This window comes from Genypterus blacodes, unplaced genomic scaffold (genome assembly GCF_046128005.1).
Source record: "Genypterus blacodes isolate CSIRO-AG114 ecotype Tasmania unplaced genomic scaffold, CSIRO-AGI_Gbla_v1 ptg000045l_1, whole genome shotgun sequence".
Taxonomy (NCBI): domain Eukaryota; kingdom Metazoa; phylum Chordata; class Actinopteri; order Ophidiiformes; family Ophidiidae; genus Genypterus; species Genypterus blacodes.
This window is the reverse complement of record NW_027466858.1, coordinates 1,350,022-1,371,058: the sequence shown is the minus strand read 5'-3', so window position 1 is coordinate 1,371,058 and position 21,037 is coordinate 1,350,022. Positions and strand designations below refer to the sequence as shown.

General features: G+C 44.0%; 1 protein-coding gene across 1 annotated transcript; it reads left to right on the top strand.

Moving 5' to 3' along the window:
• On the top strand, nt 1–3,197 carry LOC143000313 (LIM domain transcription factor LMO4-B). The gene is made up of 5 exons (XM_076149583.1): nt 1–392; nt 1,191–1,429; nt 1,523–1,619; nt 1,939–2,097; nt 2,701–3,197. The coding sequence occupies exons 2-5, from the start codon at nt 1,215–1,217 to the stop codon at nt 2,707–2,709; spliced, it is 480 nt and encodes a 159-aa protein (XP_076005698.1). The 5' UTR covers nt 1–392; nt 1,191–1,214; the 3' UTR covers nt 2,710–3,197.
• Nucleotides 3,198–21,037: the final 17,840 nt, after the last annotated feature.

The window sequence follows — 21,037 nt, the reverse complement described above, 5'->3', positions numbered from 1 at the left end:
AATTTGATGAATAGAGCCGCTGTCAAACGGTTTGTAGCTGCAGATGAAGACATGTTGATGGACGGACAGATGTGAGAGAGCGCAGGAGCGGAGAGAGCGGAGAGCTGCGTCATGTCCCCTCCTCACGGCCTCGTCTAGTTGACTTCTTTTTTTTTTTCGGACTCGGGGACTCGGATGTTTTGGACGGAGAGTTTTGCTCCCAACTATCGCAGTCTCGTCGCGCCGCAAAACCCCGAGGCTTAATGTCGAGCTGCGTTGCCTTCTTCTGGAAATACATGGAACCCGGGACATGTCGAGTGTAATTGCGGTTATATAAGTCGGAACGCGTCGTGGTTCTTGTGAAATTTCCACCTTTTCCAAAACTTCTGCGCAGGAGGAAACGTCTGGCTCAGGTAACAAGTCTCTGCTTTTCCCTCTTTTTTCCCCCCGCGACGCGCGCACATTTCCATGGAAAACTTCCTCGTTTCGCAGTAAAACAGCGTTCCGATCGGGATCAATGAGATGATTAGTATTGGAATGCATCGTGATAGACTTTTATCCCGCTTTAGTAACGCTCCATTAACACACTTAGACTCCAAAACACTGGCACGTTTCCAAAAGTCCCATTTGGCGACTTTACCTGTTTTCTGCCACATGCGCACCATTACACACGCACACACACACACACACAGCACAGATGTTTGAAGAACCTCTCTCTGTGCTTTTATCAGATCAATAATGTAATAAGTGTTGATATCGCACCTAATAGTAGAACAAAAACATGAAATTAGTTGTGATATCTTCTTATTCTGACTCTTTGTAATGTTGAATTTCAGGGATCTATCCGGTGTATTAGTGTAAAGGTCAACCTGTTACAGCTGTTAAATTGAATATGTTATCATTCAGTTGCAGCCACGTTGGGTCAAATCCCTGTGTGGGTTTATAATCAGAGCGTGGGCAAAGTGGAGATGTGGCTGTTGAGATCTGTGTTATGGTTAATGTAGGAATTAGTAGACTCCACTATAAACTGCCTTTGGTGATCAACACACACACACGCACACACACTGCACGACCACTAATGCAAAACAGTAGTCTGGTGTATAATAGTAGGATTGTTTGTTGGTGTCAAGCTTTAAAAGGCTGGAGAACAGAAGTGGTTAAACCTCTCCTCATAATGAAACGACTGCCCCTCCTCCCTCTGGTGTCTCCAGGCGCTGCTGAGGGCCCGCAGCAGCATGGTGAACAACCAGGCATCAGCCGTGCCGCCGGCCCCCAGGACGTGTGCCGGATGCGGGGGGAAGATCGCTGACCGCTTCCTCCTCTTCTCCATGGAGCGCTACTGGCACACTCGCTGCCTCAAGTGCTCCTGCTGCCAAGCCCAGCTGGGGGACATTGGCACCACCTGCTACAGCAAAGGGGGCATGATTCTGTGTCGGAGCGACTACATCAGGTGAGAGCCCCGGCCGAGCCAAAGGGAGGAAGGAAGAGGAAGGGATGAAGGTTTGTGTTTGGAGGTATCTAAGTGTGTTTCTGTGTTTTGCAGACTGTTTGGGCACAGCGGGGCGTGCAGTGCCTGCGGCCAGTCGATCCCAGCCAATGAAATGGTGATGAGGGCGCAGGGAAATGTTTACCACCTCAAGGTAAATCCCCACCGCTCACATCAGTACACTTTGCCTCCTGCTGCTTGTTTGACAGAAACATCTGGGATTTGGTGGAGAGAGACGGTGCGATGGGCGTGCATGCTCACCCCCCCACAGGAGGAGGAATGCTGCCTGTCAGCCTTTTCCCCACCTGAACGCACGCAATCTCAAACCATAGAGACCTCTCAGAGCTCTAAATGCATACAGACGTGATGATTGCGTTTAGATTCATCGTGGGTTGTTTGTCTCAGTGATCCAGATGTGTAATATTAGTTTATTACCTCCCTCCTTGATTTCCGTCTTCTGTTTCCCCCTGCAGTGTTTCAGCTGTGCCACTTGTAGAAACAGACTGATGCCCGGCGACCGATTCCACTACATCAACGGCACAATCTTCTGCGAGCACGACAGACCCGGCGCTGCCTTGCTCAACAGCCACCTGCCTCCGCTCCAGAGCAGCTCGATGCTGACAGACCAGAAGGTGAGGGCAGGGCACAGGGAGAGGGCGGAGCGGGGCACTGACGGGACGTTACCTCTATATTTTCCATCATTATGTCCTTTTCCTTGCCTCCATAGTAGTAATAGTGGTGATAGGAGGCACCATATGTTGGTCTTGGCTGAAATTGTCAAAACCAAACTACTTAACTAGACGATACTAAGAAGATGTAGCAAAGAGTAAATATAAACAAAGCAAAATTTGAGGTATTTATCATAATAAGAGTAATAGATAGAGATAATATAAGAGTTACTATGACAACTGCAGTGTGTCAGTATATGATTGAGTGTAATGTTATTGTAATAACATCAAGGAAATACTTAGCCTCAATCTCAATCAAACATATGTATAAGAGCGTCCAAATAGCTTCTTGGAAAACAAAACTTTTTGTAAAATATTTGATTTCATTATTAAATAAATGAATTTCATTCCATCCGATCCGGTCAGACTTGAATGTTCAGATCAGAAGAGCACAGGTCCATGTTCAGGTACCGACATGTCCCAAAGGTGCAATGTACCCAGATGTCAGTCATGTACTTGCTTGTTGATTGATTTGAGCCTTTTTCTCTGTCTTGTGTTGGTGTGCAGGTATGCTGAGTGACAGAGACGACGCTCGTCACCGCCGCCAAAGCTTCAGTCCTCCTCCTCCTCCTCCTCCTGCTCCGTCACCCCTTCCTTCCCCGCTACTGTCGCCGTTGTCGTGGATTCTCGTCATCACGCTGCTTCTCTCCCCGCCCTGCCCCCCTCCCCCCGCGTGAAGAGGACACAACGTTTCTCACTGAGACACCCCTGTCCGTCACCATTATCAGAGACTATATACTTGCGTACAAAGTTGCATTTATGTTGTATTCAATGTTAAAGGCGGTCTGCACGTCAGCTGCCACTCCAGGAAAACCCGAGCAGCTAAAGAAACCTGTTCCTGTTTACTGCCGCTCCAAAACTTTTTTGACACCCTGTACAAAGTTGAAATTAACCGATGGAGATCTTGTTGTTCTTCTAAAGTCGAGTTTTATTTCTTATCGCATCAGATGCCTGTAAAATGTGTGGAAAAAAAATAACGTGGAGTAAAAAAACTATTAAAACGATTTCCTTGTAACGTGTCACAAAGTGAGCTGAGGTCATTTTGCAGAGTGTTGCATGGAACCTAGGTTAGTGGACGTCACTCTCTCTCTCTCTCTCTCTCTCTCTCTCTCTCTCTCTCTCTCTCTCTCTCTCTCTCTCTCTCTCTCACCTTCTGTGTCTCTTTCTCGCCCCCTTCTCGCCCTGTATGGTGAATACATGCCTGATTACCCTGAGGAATGGAATTAGGGGGGCTTGCGCTTTGACCATTTACAGAAGCAATTAAACATGAGCCGTGTATCTGTGCTGCCGGAGCTCCTGGGAGGCTGAACTCGGGGCATATCCTGTGGCTGCCTGGCTCAGTGGCTGCCTGCCTCTCTGCCTACCCTCTTCTAATAAAGCTTAATCGGGAAACGGGCTAATTAAAGGGGAGTGCCCCCCCTCCCTCCCCCTCTACATCCAGGGCATTTGGAACAATCTGATGTATTTACTGTTTACCATGTTCCAATTAAAGCACCCACACACAGCCTGGTTTGTTTCCCACCTCGGCTCATTGTTCTCCACCACTCTGCATGGCTTCTGAAAATCATTTTCCCCAGCCATGTCTTTTCCACTCTTAATGCCGCGTGCCTTTTTTTAATGCTATGTAAAAACTTTAAGTCTCGGCACATCACTGGAGGTTGGGAGTTAATCTCGTAGCGTAGAGGTAGAGAGGATGCGGGCGTGTAGGCAGAGGAAGATAGCATCTGTTCTACTTTCACACCTTGCTCGGGAGCATGGCAGCCATCAGACTTGCACCTTAATGCGCTTAGCTATTTCAAAAAAAGTCCCACTTGTCATGGTAGGTGCTGATATGGCATCAATTATTTATTCCACGTCTGATCAAGGAGCGTCACAGAAATTCATTAACGTATGCAAATCATCACAATTACAATTATCTTTGTATCGTGATGGCGGGGAAATAAAACCTCGGCACATTCCGAGTCCCACCGCACCACAAGTTACACTTTGCATTCAAACCAATCAAGCCTCATCTGCTTTTTCTTAATTAGCCGGAACGTTTTCAGATGCCAATTAGCAGGTCTCATGAAAAGGCTCTTTGCCATGAGGCGTTGTCTTTTATCAGAGCTTCTGCAGGTGTGTGGCTCACCATGCAGTCTGTGTCATAGGAAAGTGTTTATTCCTGCTAATTAATCATATTAACACATGCAGATGAGTGTAATTGCCTGAGCTCCTCCACCTCACACTGTGTGAAGGCACAAGATGATGCCAGGATATTTTTATATGCTCATGATGAAGATGAAGACGACTGAAGCTGAGGATTTCTTTCTAGAGCAAACACTTCTGTGATATAGATCCAAGATGGCTGATTTCCCTGAGCCCGGGTTCTGAAGCTGATCTCACCGCTCTGCCCTGGGACGAGGCATGGCCCTCTGTCTGCAGGTGGGCGAGGGTTCAAAGCTAAAGACAGATGTCCATTCTCAACTGTGTCGTTGCTCAGATTGCGGTGATATGACGTCTTGAAGCCTGTTTGGACAGGATGAGTGTTTTGTGTAAAGCACCTCTGACACGTTGGTAATTTTCAATACTTCCTGTGGGAAACCGGCATTCCTGGTATTATTAATTGTTTACTCTCTAGAATGGAAGCACTCGTGGAAAGCTCTTGACTTTGTTTTGCGTCCTGCCCCAGTCCTTCAAAATGCATTGTTACGTTATTGTACGAGTGCAAAAACACAAAGAGGAAATATGAACACATAAATGAGGAAGATATTATTCTGCGGTTTATTTAACATGGTTGTTTTTATAGTATTTGGCTCATTGTGCCATGGTGTGTACAATAACAAGCCAGAGTGTGAACATCAGCAGCTTCAAGTGAGGGCAGGGGTTTCGGAGCAAACACTGGGTGTGTCTGAACACAAATACGCTTCCCCAAAATAGAGTACTTTCATATCACTATTGTGTTGTATCAACCAGCAATAAGGAATAGGAGAACAGATGTTTAAAACGGCGTGGAATATCACTTTAAATCAATAATGTAGTTTAGAGTAAATGGCCTTTGAGCAGAAAGCCGGCAAATGTGTTACTCTAAACTCTGAACTAACAGTCGCAAATACAAACGCACAAATACTTTATCACTTCTCAAAAAAGCATTCCACACAGAGCCGTATCTCAAAGTGTTGTTCTGTGAATGTTTCACTCAATCGAACAATCATATAACTTAACGACAGGCAGACAAGAAAGAGCACGAGGTCTGAAGGCTCTAAAACAAGCATTAAGTACACACACACACACACACACACACATTCATAGCAGAGGTCTTTTTTCCCAGCATATGTGAAACCAATTTTGACAAACTGTTTTTTTAGTTAATATGATTGAATACTGTATTTATTTATTTATACTGGCGTGTCTTCCCAGCCTCCTTTATAGTTAACCTCAAATCCAACCAAAGTGCCTCTAATCCTGTCTCAGATTACCTGTCTTCCTTGTCTTATTCCCTTTCTTTACCCTCCTCCTTCTCCTCCTCTTCCTTCACCTTTTTCTCTATCAGTTGCTGCCATGTTTGCCTCCATTGTTGTGCTGAACAGCTGTGCTTACCTGTAGCCTGCTTATTATGCTCAAGATTTGTAGTGTTTGCACATGTTTGGCCTGGGTTTGGCCCAGCAGTACAAACATGTGCCATTTCCAAAGACAACGCCTTCCAGATGATTAAGATTGAATGTAGTGTCTCATGTAGAGAGCTGCATGGAGTGTTTTGCAAGACGCAAGAGGAATTGCAGACTGGGGAAAGCAAGGAGTTCACTGTTTCAGTGATTTTGCCAAAGGTTACGATTTCTGTTTTCGTATTTGTTTATTTAAAAAACGTATTTACCAAACATATTATATCAATACATGATATTCACGTGTTATTCACATGTTGTTCACATGTTATTCACATCCCTATGACTTGAGCATGAAGTAGGTCAGAGAGGTGTGTTTAGACTCTGTGTTGAGAGGTGATGAATGCTGATAGACAGGTCCTTTCCACCCTTAGGCACCAAGATCAGCATAGTGTGTTTGCTGTAACACCACCGCCTGGTTGTTACCGGCCTCATAATCCAAGAATGTAAATACAATGGTAGTGTGTTGAAAGATGTCTATGGCATTTAGCTCGCTGAGCATCCTGAACGCTGCTGGCGTCTGCCAGAGCTATTTATGGTATCTTCCAATCCCTGAGCACCAGATGACTACAGACAATCATCTACAGAAACTACCAATAGAGGGCTAATTTCTCATCACCACAGACGGTGATAAACATTTGCTGATTTGTGAGTGCTTAGAACACAAGGAGTCTCCGGCACTGAGCTGCATAGCCCACATTGCAAGGGAGTGAAACATGAGCCATTAGAGGAGCATGTAGTAAGCGAGGCATGTTGCAGCCATAATTCACTGCCTTCAGCATGGGAGGAGAGGAGCATAATGACAAAGAGAGCGACTTTACAACTCTGAGCCTCATACAGGAATGTCAGGGAGGGGAGAGGGAGAAAACTTCTCCTGGCCAATCGGAACGCTTTGAATAATTAAAGTGATCGGCTTAATTAGCTCAATTACGTTAATTTGACCACGGAACACGGCCATATGGTGAAAGGAAACAAAAGAGGGGGGAACTAATTAAAAGTAAAATAATGAGGATTTTAATTAACTGGCTCCCCAGACAGCGGAGCGCAGGGATCAGGAGCCTGCTACCATAATTAAAGTGCTGTAACGCTGGCAACATCTCTCCTCTCTTTCTTATATCTGTGAGGGCTCTATCCATCTAATTAAATCTGTAAATAAATTAGCAACATTGAGGGTTCCTGCTTGACTTAACACCGCCTGCAATCCACCCCCCACCTTCCCAATAACACGCTCACCTTACTTTCAGCACACTGTGCCACCCATATGTAGGCAAAGGTTGATCTAAAGTCTGTCATTACCGGGGATGTGGGTAGCAGATTGTGTGTGTGTGTGTGTGTGTGTGTTTGTGTGTGTGCATGTGATCATGTTTGTGCAGGCTGACGCTTGTGTTTGCTCCCTTTCATAACCCCTGATTCTACTTTTAAGCTCTATCTGCTGGTGACATTGGGTGTCACAGATCACAGGAGGGCAAGCTGGCGGTGACAGCAGCATCCGTCGTCGTCACCTCCATGTGTTACATATGTTGAAAAACTGCAGCCGACCATCATACATGTTCCGCGCGTGCCATCTGCTTTAACCATTCTCTGCATTGTAATCTGTGCAGTCTCAATGCCGTCCTTCATTCACACCTTGGTTGAACCTTCGTCTGCCCTTTCTCTCCTGCACACGCAAACCGCCGTCAACCTGCAAAAGCCCCCTGTGGAAGCAGGAGCATTTTCATTAAAAATGCTTTCAGATTGACAAGAGACTTATTTGCATATTAAATTAACAAGCACTTAAGAGTTCTGAGCGAACTGTTACACTGCCAGCTCAGAGTAAATGAGGAGCGAGCGAGCGTTCCACTGTCATTACCCACGGCTGTCACCGTTGGACACGGTTGAGGAATGGTGTGTGCAGAGATAGACAGAGAGAGTGAGATAAATGTGACACAGTCAACAAATGTGTGTGTTGCCTCTTCCACCTATAATGTCCAAACTGTGGTGGAGTCTGAGAATGATTTGCAGATAATAGTCAGTTTCCTTAGTATGATTCTTTTTCTTTAGTACTGCAGATTTAGATCAGAGAGAGAGCTGCAGTGATTCTAAAGATCAGCAGATGCAGGTAAATATTAGAGACTTTATTTTGATACTATTTGCTACAGGCAATAGTCAAAAGGTGCTGAGGTCACGAGGAGTATAAGCAGCAGGAGAGGAAGAACATGAATCCATCCCAGTCACGCATGTTCCATTGCCAGCCGATCCCAAATTCTATCCCAGTGAGAAACAGGGACGTCAGTAAACAACATTGTGTACAAAGTAACGCTTAAGTGATGGGAACGAATTAACACCTGAACCCTCATGTGACTTGAACGAGGCTTTGTTTGGTAGCCGATTCAAGAATACATTATTCAAATGTGAGAACAAACTTAACTGGGAGTAATGTGCCTTGATAAATCCCCCAAAAACGGAGCTTTTCTCATTAGAGCACGTTCTAATAAAACGCATCCTGGCTAAAGAAAAAGAAAAACAGCTCGAACAAACATCACATTTTTATGGATCTATCTCTGTTACTATTAAATATACATTCCAAATTTTATGATCGTCATCTCGGTTACACATTAGTGGTCGTTGCATGTTTCTGCACTATTAAGTCATGTTATGTTTTATGCATTGAAACTGGTGGATTTCTCGTATTTCTTTGGAAGTAATTGACAAAAATAATGAAACTTCTTAAGGTCTTATCTCCCAATGGTAACAGATCATTAAAAAAATAATCCTGTATCTGCCCCTGGATTCAGTTCAGCACCAACATTTAAAACTAACAAACAGAGATAATTAGGTGTTTTATATCAGCCTCTTCTTAATTTTATGGATAGTGTGACCACAAAAAGCATTTTTGAAATCATAAACAGATCAGGTACACACTCTTGCACATACAGCATGAGATTTAGGAACATTGCTGTTCTTTGGTAGGGTTTATAATTCACAACCCCGCTGTCTGCTGGGCCAAAAGTAATACAATCTATCGGATATTAACTCAAAGTATTCGCAATATCTGTCAGAAACGATGTCAGTCCCAGTGCAGGTTGAACTTCCAGTCCGCCTGGTTGCGGAGAGGATAATTTCAGTTGTGTGTTTGAGTTAGGAGAGCACACAGGGGTGTTGTATCAATACCTGTGGCAGGCTGTAGGACGAACCCGAGGGAAGGTTTCTTACTGCTGAGACTCGTAGACAGGCAGCAGAGAGACAGTGAGGTTGTTTGTGAGGCGCCTGAAGCACCGGTGTACACTCCTTTTCCCTGAAGTGTTCCGGCACACGCCGTCATCTTATTAACAAACAGACTGCAAAGAACGGAACACGTTGAGCATCCATCTGGAAAACTCTACAGTTTGTTTGAAGGTCTTGTGAAATTTTCCGATTGGATTTCACCTTGCTTTGAAGAACGTTCTTGAATAAATCTGGAAATCGAGCAGAAATAGAGCAGATCACGTCGCTCAATTAAGAAAAACAACAAAGAGGAATCTTGTAAGAAGTTGTTTTTTTCAGTGGAAACAGTGAAGTGTTTAATGGAGCGGCTCTTCTCAGCAGGGACACCAGGACCGTGCGAGAAGCTGCCTACAGCATCTTCACTCACTTCTGCAAATCATTCCCCCCCCCAAAAAACTTTGAGAAACTTCTTCTTTTTCTTCGTTTTTGTGTTTGATTGATTGCCATCATCTTTCTCATTGTCATTTTATTATGTGTTTATTTATTGCTGTTGTTGGTGATTTATTATTGGTTCATTTTATCATTGAGGTTCATCATTTTTTCATTTTGCCTGCTGTATTGTTTTCCTTGTATGTGCTGTCAGACACTTTGTAATGCGTTCTATAAATCGATTATTTTATTATAATGTCGTGGGTCTGACTGATTGTTAAGATTTGTGTTTTGTTGGTTTATAAAGGTTATTGATTGTCATATCTCTCTTGAAAATGAGATTTATATCCCAGTGAGAACACGTAATTGAACTAACAGAGTGTAATTGGGAAATGGCTCGCAATTGTGACGTCGTCTCTCCAAATCTCCAACTAGAGCAGTCAGAGGGAAGACGAAGAAATTGATGCATGACCTGTTGCCATTTCTTTTTTATATTTCATCCATCAGCATTCTCCAGGAGTACGGAGAGGGGAACTGATACGTCAACTGACTGATGGACTGGACTGATACCTCACACAGCTCCAGACTGAGACCAACCAGATACATTTTCTACTTCTCGTAACTCCTCCTGACTGATTCGTCCTAGTTTAACATGGCTTATTGTGCCACCGCTGAGAGGCCAAAGGTTGGAATTTAGCTCTGTTACATTACTTTCTGCCTGTGCTGTTGGAGCAACATGCCTAACTCTGAATTATTACTCTAATGTAGGAGACCAAGGTGTAATCTCCTTCATCTCCCTTGCTTTCTTTTCTGTCTGTTGCCTTGACACACCAGCCTGTCTGCCATTGTATACTGGGGCCTTCATTGTTGATATCTAATTGACGGCGGGAACTGCCAATTATCTAATGTACAGTGACTTGAAACAACTTCTGCCTTTGAGCCTTACCAAGCCACAGGAGAATGGAACCTTTGGTTTGGCACGGTGAGGCTGCTGATACAGGCTTCTTAAAATATCAGTTATGTTCCGGTCAATGTGGTCCACCTCTGATACGACAGATATGATGCAGCTGCATCGATTAGCTTGTTGGAGGATCAATACACCTACTGTAATGGATGTGTATCAAAAGCCCATAAGCTACACTGTAAAACATTGTCAGTAATCTAATCAGTGATCTCCATTAAAGATTATTGACCTCCATTAAACTATGTGGTATGTGATATTGTCTGCTTGATTTGTTTTGTTTTTGTTTCCCTTGGTTGTTCTGTGTGCCTGATTTACATCATATATATGAAGCTGTAGGTGGAGGTGTGTCTTGTTTTTCAGTCCAGTCCTGTCTGCATTTATATGAACAATACATATATTTGCATTCTGTATTTGTTTTAATGTTTGTTTTTTAATGCATTCCCTGTTAATACTTAACATCAACCTGCCCTAGGCCTGCAGATGGAGCTGGGTCATTTTGATTAAATCTGGCAGGTAGACATCATATTGAAATCATTATAAAAACAATTAAACAAGTGAAGTAAATGCAACTCCTGTGGGCATTCCACGTGCTCCTCTCAGAGCCTCCTTTGTCACGGAAAGCTTATTTTTTCCAGGTAGAGTCACAGCCCTGCCCAGCAGGGCCGCCGCCGAACATCACCTTCATCATTAGAGGAGGAACCGCCAAACTGTTGTCAGATGAGCGTCTGGGGATCGAGCTCCCATGTTTGTCTTCAGACAGTTTTTACGATAGGAGAACTGGGAAAGGCCAGGCCCTCATCAACCCCCCACTCCTCCAAACCAGGTGGAACACACGTGCGTTCATTAGCGCCCTTTAATGAGGAGCAGATGCAACAATGCTGCCTCTCTCCCTCTCTCTTTTTCTCACACTCACACTCACACTCACACACACACACACACATACACACACACATACACAGAGGGTTGTGCATAAAGAGAGCCATGCACAGACGACAAAAGTAAAAATACACAGATACTAGGTCATGCAGGCATGTTAATGTGAATGCATATCCACACACACACGCAAGCACAAGCTCACCTGTACACAAATACACTGGAAGGCATTCATACAGACAGCCTGCAACCATTAAAATAAATAGATCCTCACACTTGAAAATACATACTGAATGAGCATACCCCCCCCCCCCCCCATGCACACACACACACACACACACACACACACACACATTCCCACCCCCTCTCAAACATTGGCCTATTCATTCAGCCCTTTTGGGGAGGTCTTTCACAGCTCAGACGTGTGGGCCTCATTTGTCCAATTTAGATGAATGACTGAGATCATATATCATTCTCCTTATGTCAGACTATTTTTATCTGGGTGGAAGTCACTGCAAAAAAAAAAGCAGTAGTTGTTGCTGGAAAAATTGCCTCTCTACGGACTTACTGCACTGTGACATGCTAAAACTTCTCATCATTGCGCATGATACATGACAAGCAGAGCAGATGGGCGTTCGGTGTGTAGCTGAAGGAAACATAAACTGCTGATGGACACACTGGATGTTCCTGTTACCTCTATATGTCAAGCCAGTCTCTCTGAGCCAGAGGCTACTACAATCTGACAATGTCTGCTAGGAATATCATTTTCTACCAAAATAAAAGCCAATCAAAAAGGGAGAAATAAGTGGAACATTATTAACATTTGATCTACTCACAATTCTCTCAGCTAATAATGGCGTTCAATGCTCCCTGGGTGTGAATTCTTGCATTTGCAGATTTGATTTTCAGGAATGAAAGTGGCCAAGATAAGATTTGATATAAACACACTGTTAGAGACTCTTCCTCTAAACACAACCTGTTTTTCTAAACTAGTATGTTGTTTTGTATGCAATTCCCTGCCCCAAACCCAACTGCTTTCTACCAGAGGGCCAGGCTTTAAAGCTACTATCCCCTTATTGCCCATTAAAGTTAACTCACAACACTCAAGCTTGTTCCCTAACCGAGGCCTCTATAGGTCTCAGTTAGGGACAGGAGAGCAGGTGGGGTTCCAACTGCCACATTGGATCTCGGTTCCCAGTGCTGCAGTCGTAACTTAGCGCCCTTTCCCAAAGCCTTAGCATTGAGCTTTCGTATTAATATCAACTTTAAAGTATTTACAGACAGCAGTGCCAGAATAATGAGTGAAATTGAAGGAAATGATGTGCGTCGGAGGCTTAGTCTCTGCTTTCTTCACACCCGTCAGCTTCATTGTTCAAAGCAAGTATCTCCCAATATAGATAATTGAAAATAAAATTACCTTCTGCTTCACATCTGTTGGACCTTGATTAAATATCACAGACATCCTCGTCAACCTGAAAACATCATAGCAATCTCAGAAGTGTCTGCTTTCTCTGGGAAAATTGGATCCTTGTTATTTTCACATACCTGGCAGTGAATCCTCAGTAAGGAGCACAAGAGGGAAAACGCTCAGCATTGTAGCTACTTAACATCATTTCAAGTTTGTTTGTTGAGCATAATGCCATGTATACACAATACCCCAAAGAGAAAGTACAATGCAGCAAAAGGAAGTTACAAATCCACTCATAATGTTGTAAATCCAAAATAAGAAGGGCAATAGAAATGAAGGAGATGAGCCAAGGAAAAGAGTCAAGTGATTAAACCAATGAAGTTAGATCCATGGAAGATAGTAAATGACTGATTTCAGCAATTTCACCAGTTACCACGGTGACACTCACTGGTGTCTTATGACTGCCAAGCTTCATGTGGTATTTAAAAATGTTTCATTATTCTGGAATGACCTGGAAATTTAGGAGCAACTAACTAACAATCTCCTCCCTCGGTAAGTAATGTTGGAATGCATTAAACAGGGTATTAAAACCCCCAACAGCCTTGGCAGAGTTGTTTGGTGACTAAAAGGAGAAAAGGAAAAAAGGAAAGGGTGTGAACTGGAAAATAAAGGAAAATAAATCTGTGTTTTAAGGAAACTTTCCCTTTCTGAAGGGAATCCTGTATTTATCATGATAATGCACATGAAGATGAGAACTAAAATCACCTCACACAGAAACTTACTTGGATAAAAAATGTTGTGGTGTGTGTGTGTGTGTGTGTGTGACCCTTTTATTTTGAAAATCCACCAACAATCCACCAACAAACTACCGATCCAGCTCTAGAGCACAAGTGCAAGCAGGGAAGTGTGATGATCAGAGGCAGGTGAAGCTGAAATGTCAGCGTGCGGTTTGGCATTTCAGACAGAGATATCATTGCAGACCAGGGTGAGAGGTGTGCCGCCCTGATTCAGAGGATGGGTGCTGTTCCCTCTCACACTGAGTGGTGGCCTGTGGTTTCCTGAGTCTGACAGAGGCCCTGCTGCCAGACACTGTTAGGCATGATGGTGGGACACAGTCTGGGAGTACACCGGGGCAAAGGTTCAAGTCCCCATGGCTCTGCTGGTCGCCTGGTCCTCGGTCCCCGGCTTGATAAGCGGCATTGGTTCTGCCCTCCTCGGTGCTGCCCCCACAGCTGGAAATGCCAACATAGGGCCGAGGGCAGAGCTCTCCCAACGCAGACTCACCTCAGTGAACCACATGGCACTTGTGCTTCTTATCAGCACCCATGCACCTGCACAGGCAGTACAATGGGGGGCTGCTGTATGTGTTTAAGTGTGTCTGTGAGGTGGTAGTTTCAGGGGGGGAGGGCAAACAGACAGACAGCAGAGAGACCGCTGGACCAAGTGGCCCTTTACCAGCATGTTGAACTCTTGGATTGTATGCTGGACCATATCAATGCTGTATTTTCCATTTAAAAACCCCAATCGTTTCAGCGGGGCTATGCATGAAACTGCTGCTCAACTGAACTTTCAATTGTGATGCAGATGAGAGATATGTGATAAAACCACCAATGTCTGACCCCGTCTTTGGCTCTGTTTGCTCATTCTACTGGCTGTGACATCAGACATAGGAGGGATCTGAAACCGAGCACCATATCTGAGCTTGTAGGTGAATGCTATGATGGATTTTGCAATAAAATAGCATATAGTTGTCGCTGTCTGTTGGACTTATTAGCTTTATGCTTTAATGGTCTGAGCAACCACTCTGATGCCTTAAGGAGGTTAAGTTGATCTATTTTGGATTTAAGTGGGCTGGTAAATGGCTCTTTGCACGTGTGCATGTGTATGTGTGCACACAAGCATGGTCAGAGTGTATGCGTGGCTACACACTTTTGTGTGTTTTCTATAATTACGTAAGCCAATGAGGGACTGATAAGCCTGGTGGAGCCAGACAGCAGACACTTAAAGATGTCTGCATTGATAATAAAGGGAGAGTTTAGTATAGGCAGTCTCTTCTTAATACACGTACACACACACACACGCACACACACACACGCAACAATTGCTGTGTCATTTGTAATCTGCGCTTGAGTGCCTATGCTCCTATGGTGAACTGTATACACAGTTGTATGTATCTGAATAAACATTCCTTCTGGAAAGCAGGTAAACAGATTAATATCACTGTGGGTAAAGCTCAGGTTGGATCATGGTCCATACAGTATGATGTTATCAGAGAGCCATTTGTTGTCATAACCATCTAAGCAGAGTGGCGCTGCATTCTTGGGCTCCAGAAGAGGAAATCTAGCTCCTCCTTTAGGTTCAATGTAAATCTCCACATTCAGACTACAGATCTAAACATGTGGATGTCTGTGGTGCCACTGCTCCTAGATATGGTTATAATGAAGATCAAAGCAAGGGACAGACATTGAAGGCATTGAAGCAAGCGTATCTATCCACTGTGGCAGGAGTCAGCAGCCAAAAACTGTTATCATCTCCATGCTTACTGAAATGAATCCTCCATGGCCGCACTGCCTGCGACTGTGGCCTTGAAAGAAGCCGGCTGTAGAAAGGAGGTTAAAAGCTAACTGATTGCATGTTGTCAACATATGAGTGTATGAAACGCGTCTGTGTGAGTGAACGTGCACGTCTGTGCGCAAGGACATCACAAGTGCCTGTGAGCGTGCGTGCGTGCTGGGTCCCTCGCCCCCATCCCTCCTGTCTGTGTTTTTGAACTTGGAGATGAAGCCATCTGTACTGCTCTCTGGAGACACAAGGCTCCCTCGCCTGCACGTCTCTCCTCCATTTTCTGCTCCCGCTGTAATGGGAAAATTGCTCTGTCTTTCCGCTCTAGTTGGGATTGGCAGCGTTGATAAGCATTGCAGGGACAATTAGAGTTAGGAGTTTTCATTGAGAGGCTTTCAAACGATGCTGAGCTGTCATTGGTGGCTGATACCCCCCAGGACATACCATCGCAGCAAACATAATTCCGCCTTCCTCTATGTAGGAACACCCCTCCTTAGGGGCTAACTTCCATGTTTTGGTTTAGCAACGACCTCACCAAAGTACAGTATTTTCACAGTTATAATTGCGTTGATCTGAACGGTGGTGTGTCTCAGTTTGTACTCCAGCTGATAGATGTCCACAGCACAGACTGCAGCAGCTGGTTCCATTCCTTCTTCTTACTTTTCTTGTAGTTCTGTTGTGACACAGTTTGTGCACAACAAAGGCAACACAATGTTTTTTTCCACAAAGTCTTTGGCTTTGTTTGGATGTGTGTGATGAGCCTGTCATTATCTCAGCAGGGTCCAACCAACACAGCTTTACCTTACCCTTCTCCTTCTCCCTCAGACGGGGATGAATTAGGGAAATATCTTGCTGTGCTGCAGTCCCTCAACTAATTACTGCTAAAAGGTCTGATATGACTTGGAGGTAGGCAGGCAGTGTGAGGCTTGAGCTCGTAGGCAGGCAGAAATATGAAGGTGTGGAAGGGGCTGGGGGCATTGTTTATGAGCTAAGTGAAGTGGACCATCACAGAAGGAGTCAAGCAAAGGCCAAGTAAGCGATGTAGGGAACGATTAGAAGAGAGTGAGAGGGGGATGAAAGAGGGGGAGGTAATAGAAACATTCCTGTGTAGGACTCCATCCTGCTTTCAGTAACAGGACACTCTTGTCTCCGCAGCAAGAGCTTTGCATGACAAAAGCCCGGAGAAAGTTCGAAGCAATCCTGCGACTTTTTCTTGCAGGGTTTCCTGTTCGTTGGCAATGCAGAGAGGGAAGCTGGAAGAGCAGAGCTTTCACATCTGTCACCAGTGTATGTACTATTCCTCCCATGTCCAAATCTGGAAGGATTCAGCTGTACAGTTCAGCACAGATAACCCTAAGCATTCCTCAGCTATTCATCATGCTCGGCCCGTGTTTGAATTCTCAGTACCACGTCTCAGATTTCCTTGAGCATCTGGGGTCAAACACCCATCAAAACCCCAAGCTGCCAGGTTTCTCTTGAGCCCAGATAAAAGCTGTAATAATAACACTAGGTGAGTCAGTGGTGCTCCGTTCACAGCACACTGCTAATTGGCCATAAATGAGCCCATCTGGTTTGATTTGCTGTTTGGTGAGGCAGCAGGATAGCTGCTCCCTCTCAACGGCCCTGCTCATCTAAGCTCCTATAGCTGCCCGCTCAGCCTACAGCCCCTCCAACACCAAGACCACCTAAGCTGAACTCATAACATGAAACTTAAACCACACCTCCCCACCAACACATAAAAAATGTAGGCATGGCTTCCTAAGCCCTCCATAAAGGGTTGCATTATAAATAAACCCTGGGCTAAGGCCTTCATTTGAGAAGCTGTATGCAACATAAATACTGATGAAATATAGAGTTCAATCATTGTTTTTCCTCATTGTTTGCAAATGCAGACAACGTTTGATGCAGACATTGTTTGACAATCCATTTACAAACAGTATAACCGCACTTTGATTTTAAGCAATGACACAATTGCACTGTAATGAAATAGACCCAATTCAAAGAAGAATTTAGGGTCAGCAGGGTCACAGCCCTCAAGAAGAAGCTGGAGGTGCTGGCCTGTTTGCTCCTGTAGCATCTCCAGATGGTAGGAAGGAGAAACGTGAGGGCTGGGGTAGGTGGGGCCCTGCTGATGCTGATCCTAAGGGACCACCATGAGCAGCGTTTAAAGGTAGACGTCCTGGATGGATGGTAGCTGGGTGCCAATGATGCTCTGGGCCATCTTCACTTCACACTGTAGGGCCTTCAGGTCAGAGGTGGAGCTGTCATGCCACAATGTTATGCATTATTCTATTTGGGTAGAAGTGAGGATTTCATGAGGTGGATTGGCTTTTGAAATTTCCTGAGAATATACATGTGGTGCTGGAAATGCATATGTGATACCTTTCGTTTTACAGTTAAACTCATTTTGGAGGTCTTACATTAGAAACCTATGCTCACTTACATTATCTACTCACTACACTAAAGTGTTTCCTCTTTCCACCATTCAATTCTCCCATTAATACAGAAGGCAACATTTAACATAACAACAATAAAGTCACAAAGTTACTAACACCATTAACCTTTGCTTAGTTAAATGTCAAATAATGGCAAATTTGACTGGTTCCACTCTGTGGAGAACAGACGTGTTGGCACCACTTCCCCACCTTTAGCCTCAGATCAATCCCAGCACATCCTGCTGGCTGTGTTTGCACAGCTTGCTGTCCAACACTCAAACTAATACAATACATTACCTCAAAGCAGAGTAAACTATCACAACCTGTCATGATGTGGAATGAGAGTGGCTGCATCGCTCCGAAGGTGAACCTGGTTCATGCTGCTGAGGGCCAGATATGAAGTGTTTTACGGCTGAAATAATGGATCAATACCCGATCTGTTAAGTGACTGGGTGGCCGGTGAGTTAGAGTGTTTCTCATATTGCCATCAGCATTTCAAAGATGTATTGAGTTTTATTGCAATATTGATATTTTGTCAGTAAGCTTGGCTGTCCGTCCAACACTAGAGCACATTATTGTATGTAATGCTCAAATTAGCCAGGAATGTACTGAGCACATTCATGCGATTTGATTGTGGACGCTCTTTGTGCGATCACCTTTTGTGGTGTCATGTAGAGAACCATGTGTAGCATTTTGCAAAAACTGTGATTTGAATTACTGAATTAACTGAGTGCCAAATTAAAATGTGATTGTAGTTTCCAGAGTTTGACTTTGTTTCAAGTTTATAGTATATAATATATATTTCAGGTTTGAACTCGAGGATATTCTCTGCTAATCCTCTTTCCCGTTTGATGGAGAACTTGAGACTTTTTGAGGACAAACCTAAACATTAGTTCTACCTTTTCCCACTACAGCTTTGTGAATGTTACTTGTACTCATGCAGGAAATAAGCTAATGCCTCTACAGATAAGGAGCGGAATAAGAGGGTAGACCAGCTGCAGTTCCCACCAGAATGAACCACCACACTTCTCTGCCCAGACATAATTTGTTGTCCATGACTGCCATCCCATTAAACGAAGGAGTGGCGGCTGCCCACGAGTAGAAGAGGCTCAATTATTCACACCTGGCAGCTAAATGCAGGGACACTGACTGGAGGACCATCATCAACCTAGTGTAGGGAGGATAGAGGTGTTTGGATGGTGCACAGATGACAATGCTGCATTGGGACAGTGCAGTGTCTGGCAAGGTTCTGGAAGGCATCTTGACTGACTGGGGAGTCTGAAAGAGGCAGCATTTGGATGTGGCTGAGGAGAAAGGATAGAAACTGAGGGACCAACTAACTTAGTTTGTAGGTGGAAGAGACACTTCCCAGGCCACCGCACCACCACCAGGAGATGTATTGGGAATAAAGCAGCAAATTGTGGATGGTTCCTAACTCATGACCCTGCAGCTGACTCCCTCTGAGGTGCAGCAGGCAGTAATACCAATGAGAAATGAAGGCCAACCTCTAAAATTCCATCATCGAGATTGTCCAAAAGACAATTGAATCTGATAAGAGCTGTGTGTTCAACAAACTTTTGTCAACTTTTCAAGTAAAGGCGCATATCTTACAGTAATTGAATGTAAAAGAAGGAGGTTCTCAAGACAGATCATGTGATAAAGGACCATCTGGTATGAACTATCTGTGATATTTGTAAAGTTAGAGGTCAGTTCCTGTATGCCAGCGCTTGCGGCATGTTTAACTCAATTTTCTATGAAGTACATAATAACCTACTGTAATGTTACTCACAATGTACTGCAAAAGCTCCAGCGCATATAGTATCAGTAGTTTAGCATTTAGCATCCTGTAGTAAGGAACACATTGCAATGGTAATGTATATGCTACAATAAATGTAAATGTATTCATCAAAATGCTGGTGGCACAATGTTATAGACATTAGTCAGTCAACCTGTCAGGATTAGTAAATATTATTTTTTTAATGTGAGAATAGAGGGAAACTACACATGATGATGCTTAGATTGTGTTCATGAACACTCAAGGAAATGAAACCGCAGAACAACTGACTGCTAGTCAGTGGGTAGAGCGTCCGCTTGGGAACTGGAGGGTCGCCGGTTCGAGTCCCTGCCAAGGTGCCCCTGAGCAAGGCACCGAACCCTCAATTGCTCCCCCCTCTGCGTAGGGTGGTAATGTAATGTAATGTAAGTCGCTTTGGATAAAAGCGTCTGCCAAATGCTCGTAATGTAAATGTAATGTAATGCTACAGTCGTGTGTTTTTCCTTCCCCTCTTAATCCTTTATGCACATCTAAACACATAATTACATGAACATTTCAAAATTGCAGTTTAACTATGCCTCTAATGAATGTAATCTCAACCATGAGTGATATCCCATTACACCCAGAGTCATTGAGGTCAAGGATCATGTTGCGTGCTGGAATAATGCACAAATAAATAAGGCCAAGCCAGTGAGATAAGCCACTAACAAGTCTAGCTGTGTGTGACAGGCATTAAAGCGAGAAAGGCAATTTCATTCCCATTCATTTTCATAATAGTCACACTGTTGTGGAATGTTTCTGCTAATGCATGTGTTGCAGGTAACTGACTGACAAAAATAGAATTTTAATCTCATTATCTCCCAAACTGTGTAGCACGAGAGAGGGGGGGGTAGAGAGAGAACAAAGTGTATATACATGTATTTGTGTGCATTAAAGAGTACATTTGAGAGAGACAGGAGAGGGGAACAGGAACAGGAGGGGCGGTACGGGTATATGGATATGCACTCTCGCTTCCTCCACCCCCAGGTACTCTGGCTGAGAGGAGGCTTTTGTTATATAAACAAGAGGTACACCTCAAGTTGAAAATTAAATACATGCAGCATGCTTTTGAAAGTGATACATATTCCTGTGGGTGAACGTCTGTGTCAAAGGCATGCCAATGAACACTGAAGAGGTGGTTATTGACATGGAGAGTGTTTGTCTTCCACTGGAGGGTCAACTCCCACCTTGTCTCTCCTTCACAATAACGCATACTACAGGCTCTAAAGCTCTATTTCCATAAACTCCCATCGTATCGCTCTGCTGACAACTACTCTACATCTCATTGGTTATTAAAGTGGTAAACCATGAGTTCTCTCTTATTTTCCTTTTTTATTTTGTCTTCAGCTTTGGTGATAAGAACCCATTACTACCATTTTGCACTGCACCTCTAAGAGATCAATTAATCTGATTAATCAGTATGGCTAATACGTTGACATTTCTTCTTTGCAGTCACGCTGGGTATTGCTGCTTGTGTTAATTGGAGTTGAAGATACATGAGAAAGGTGAACAAAGAAAAGGTTTCTCAATTCAGAGGGC

Excerpts from the sequence above, each read along its gene's own strand:
- LOC143000313 (XM_076149583.1), top strand. The coding sequence starts at position 1,215 with ATGGTGAACAACCAGGCATCAGCCGTGCCGCCGGCCCCCAGGACGTGT. Across the intron at positions 1,430-1,522 it reads TGTCGGAGCGACTACATCAG|ACTGTTTGGGCACAGCGGGG; the intron begins GTGAGAGCCCCG and ends TGTGTTTTGCAG. Across the intron at positions 1,620-1,938 it reads GAAATGTTTACCACCTCAAG|TGTTTCAGCTGTGCCACTTG; the intron begins GTAAATCCCCAC and ends TTCCCCCTGCAG.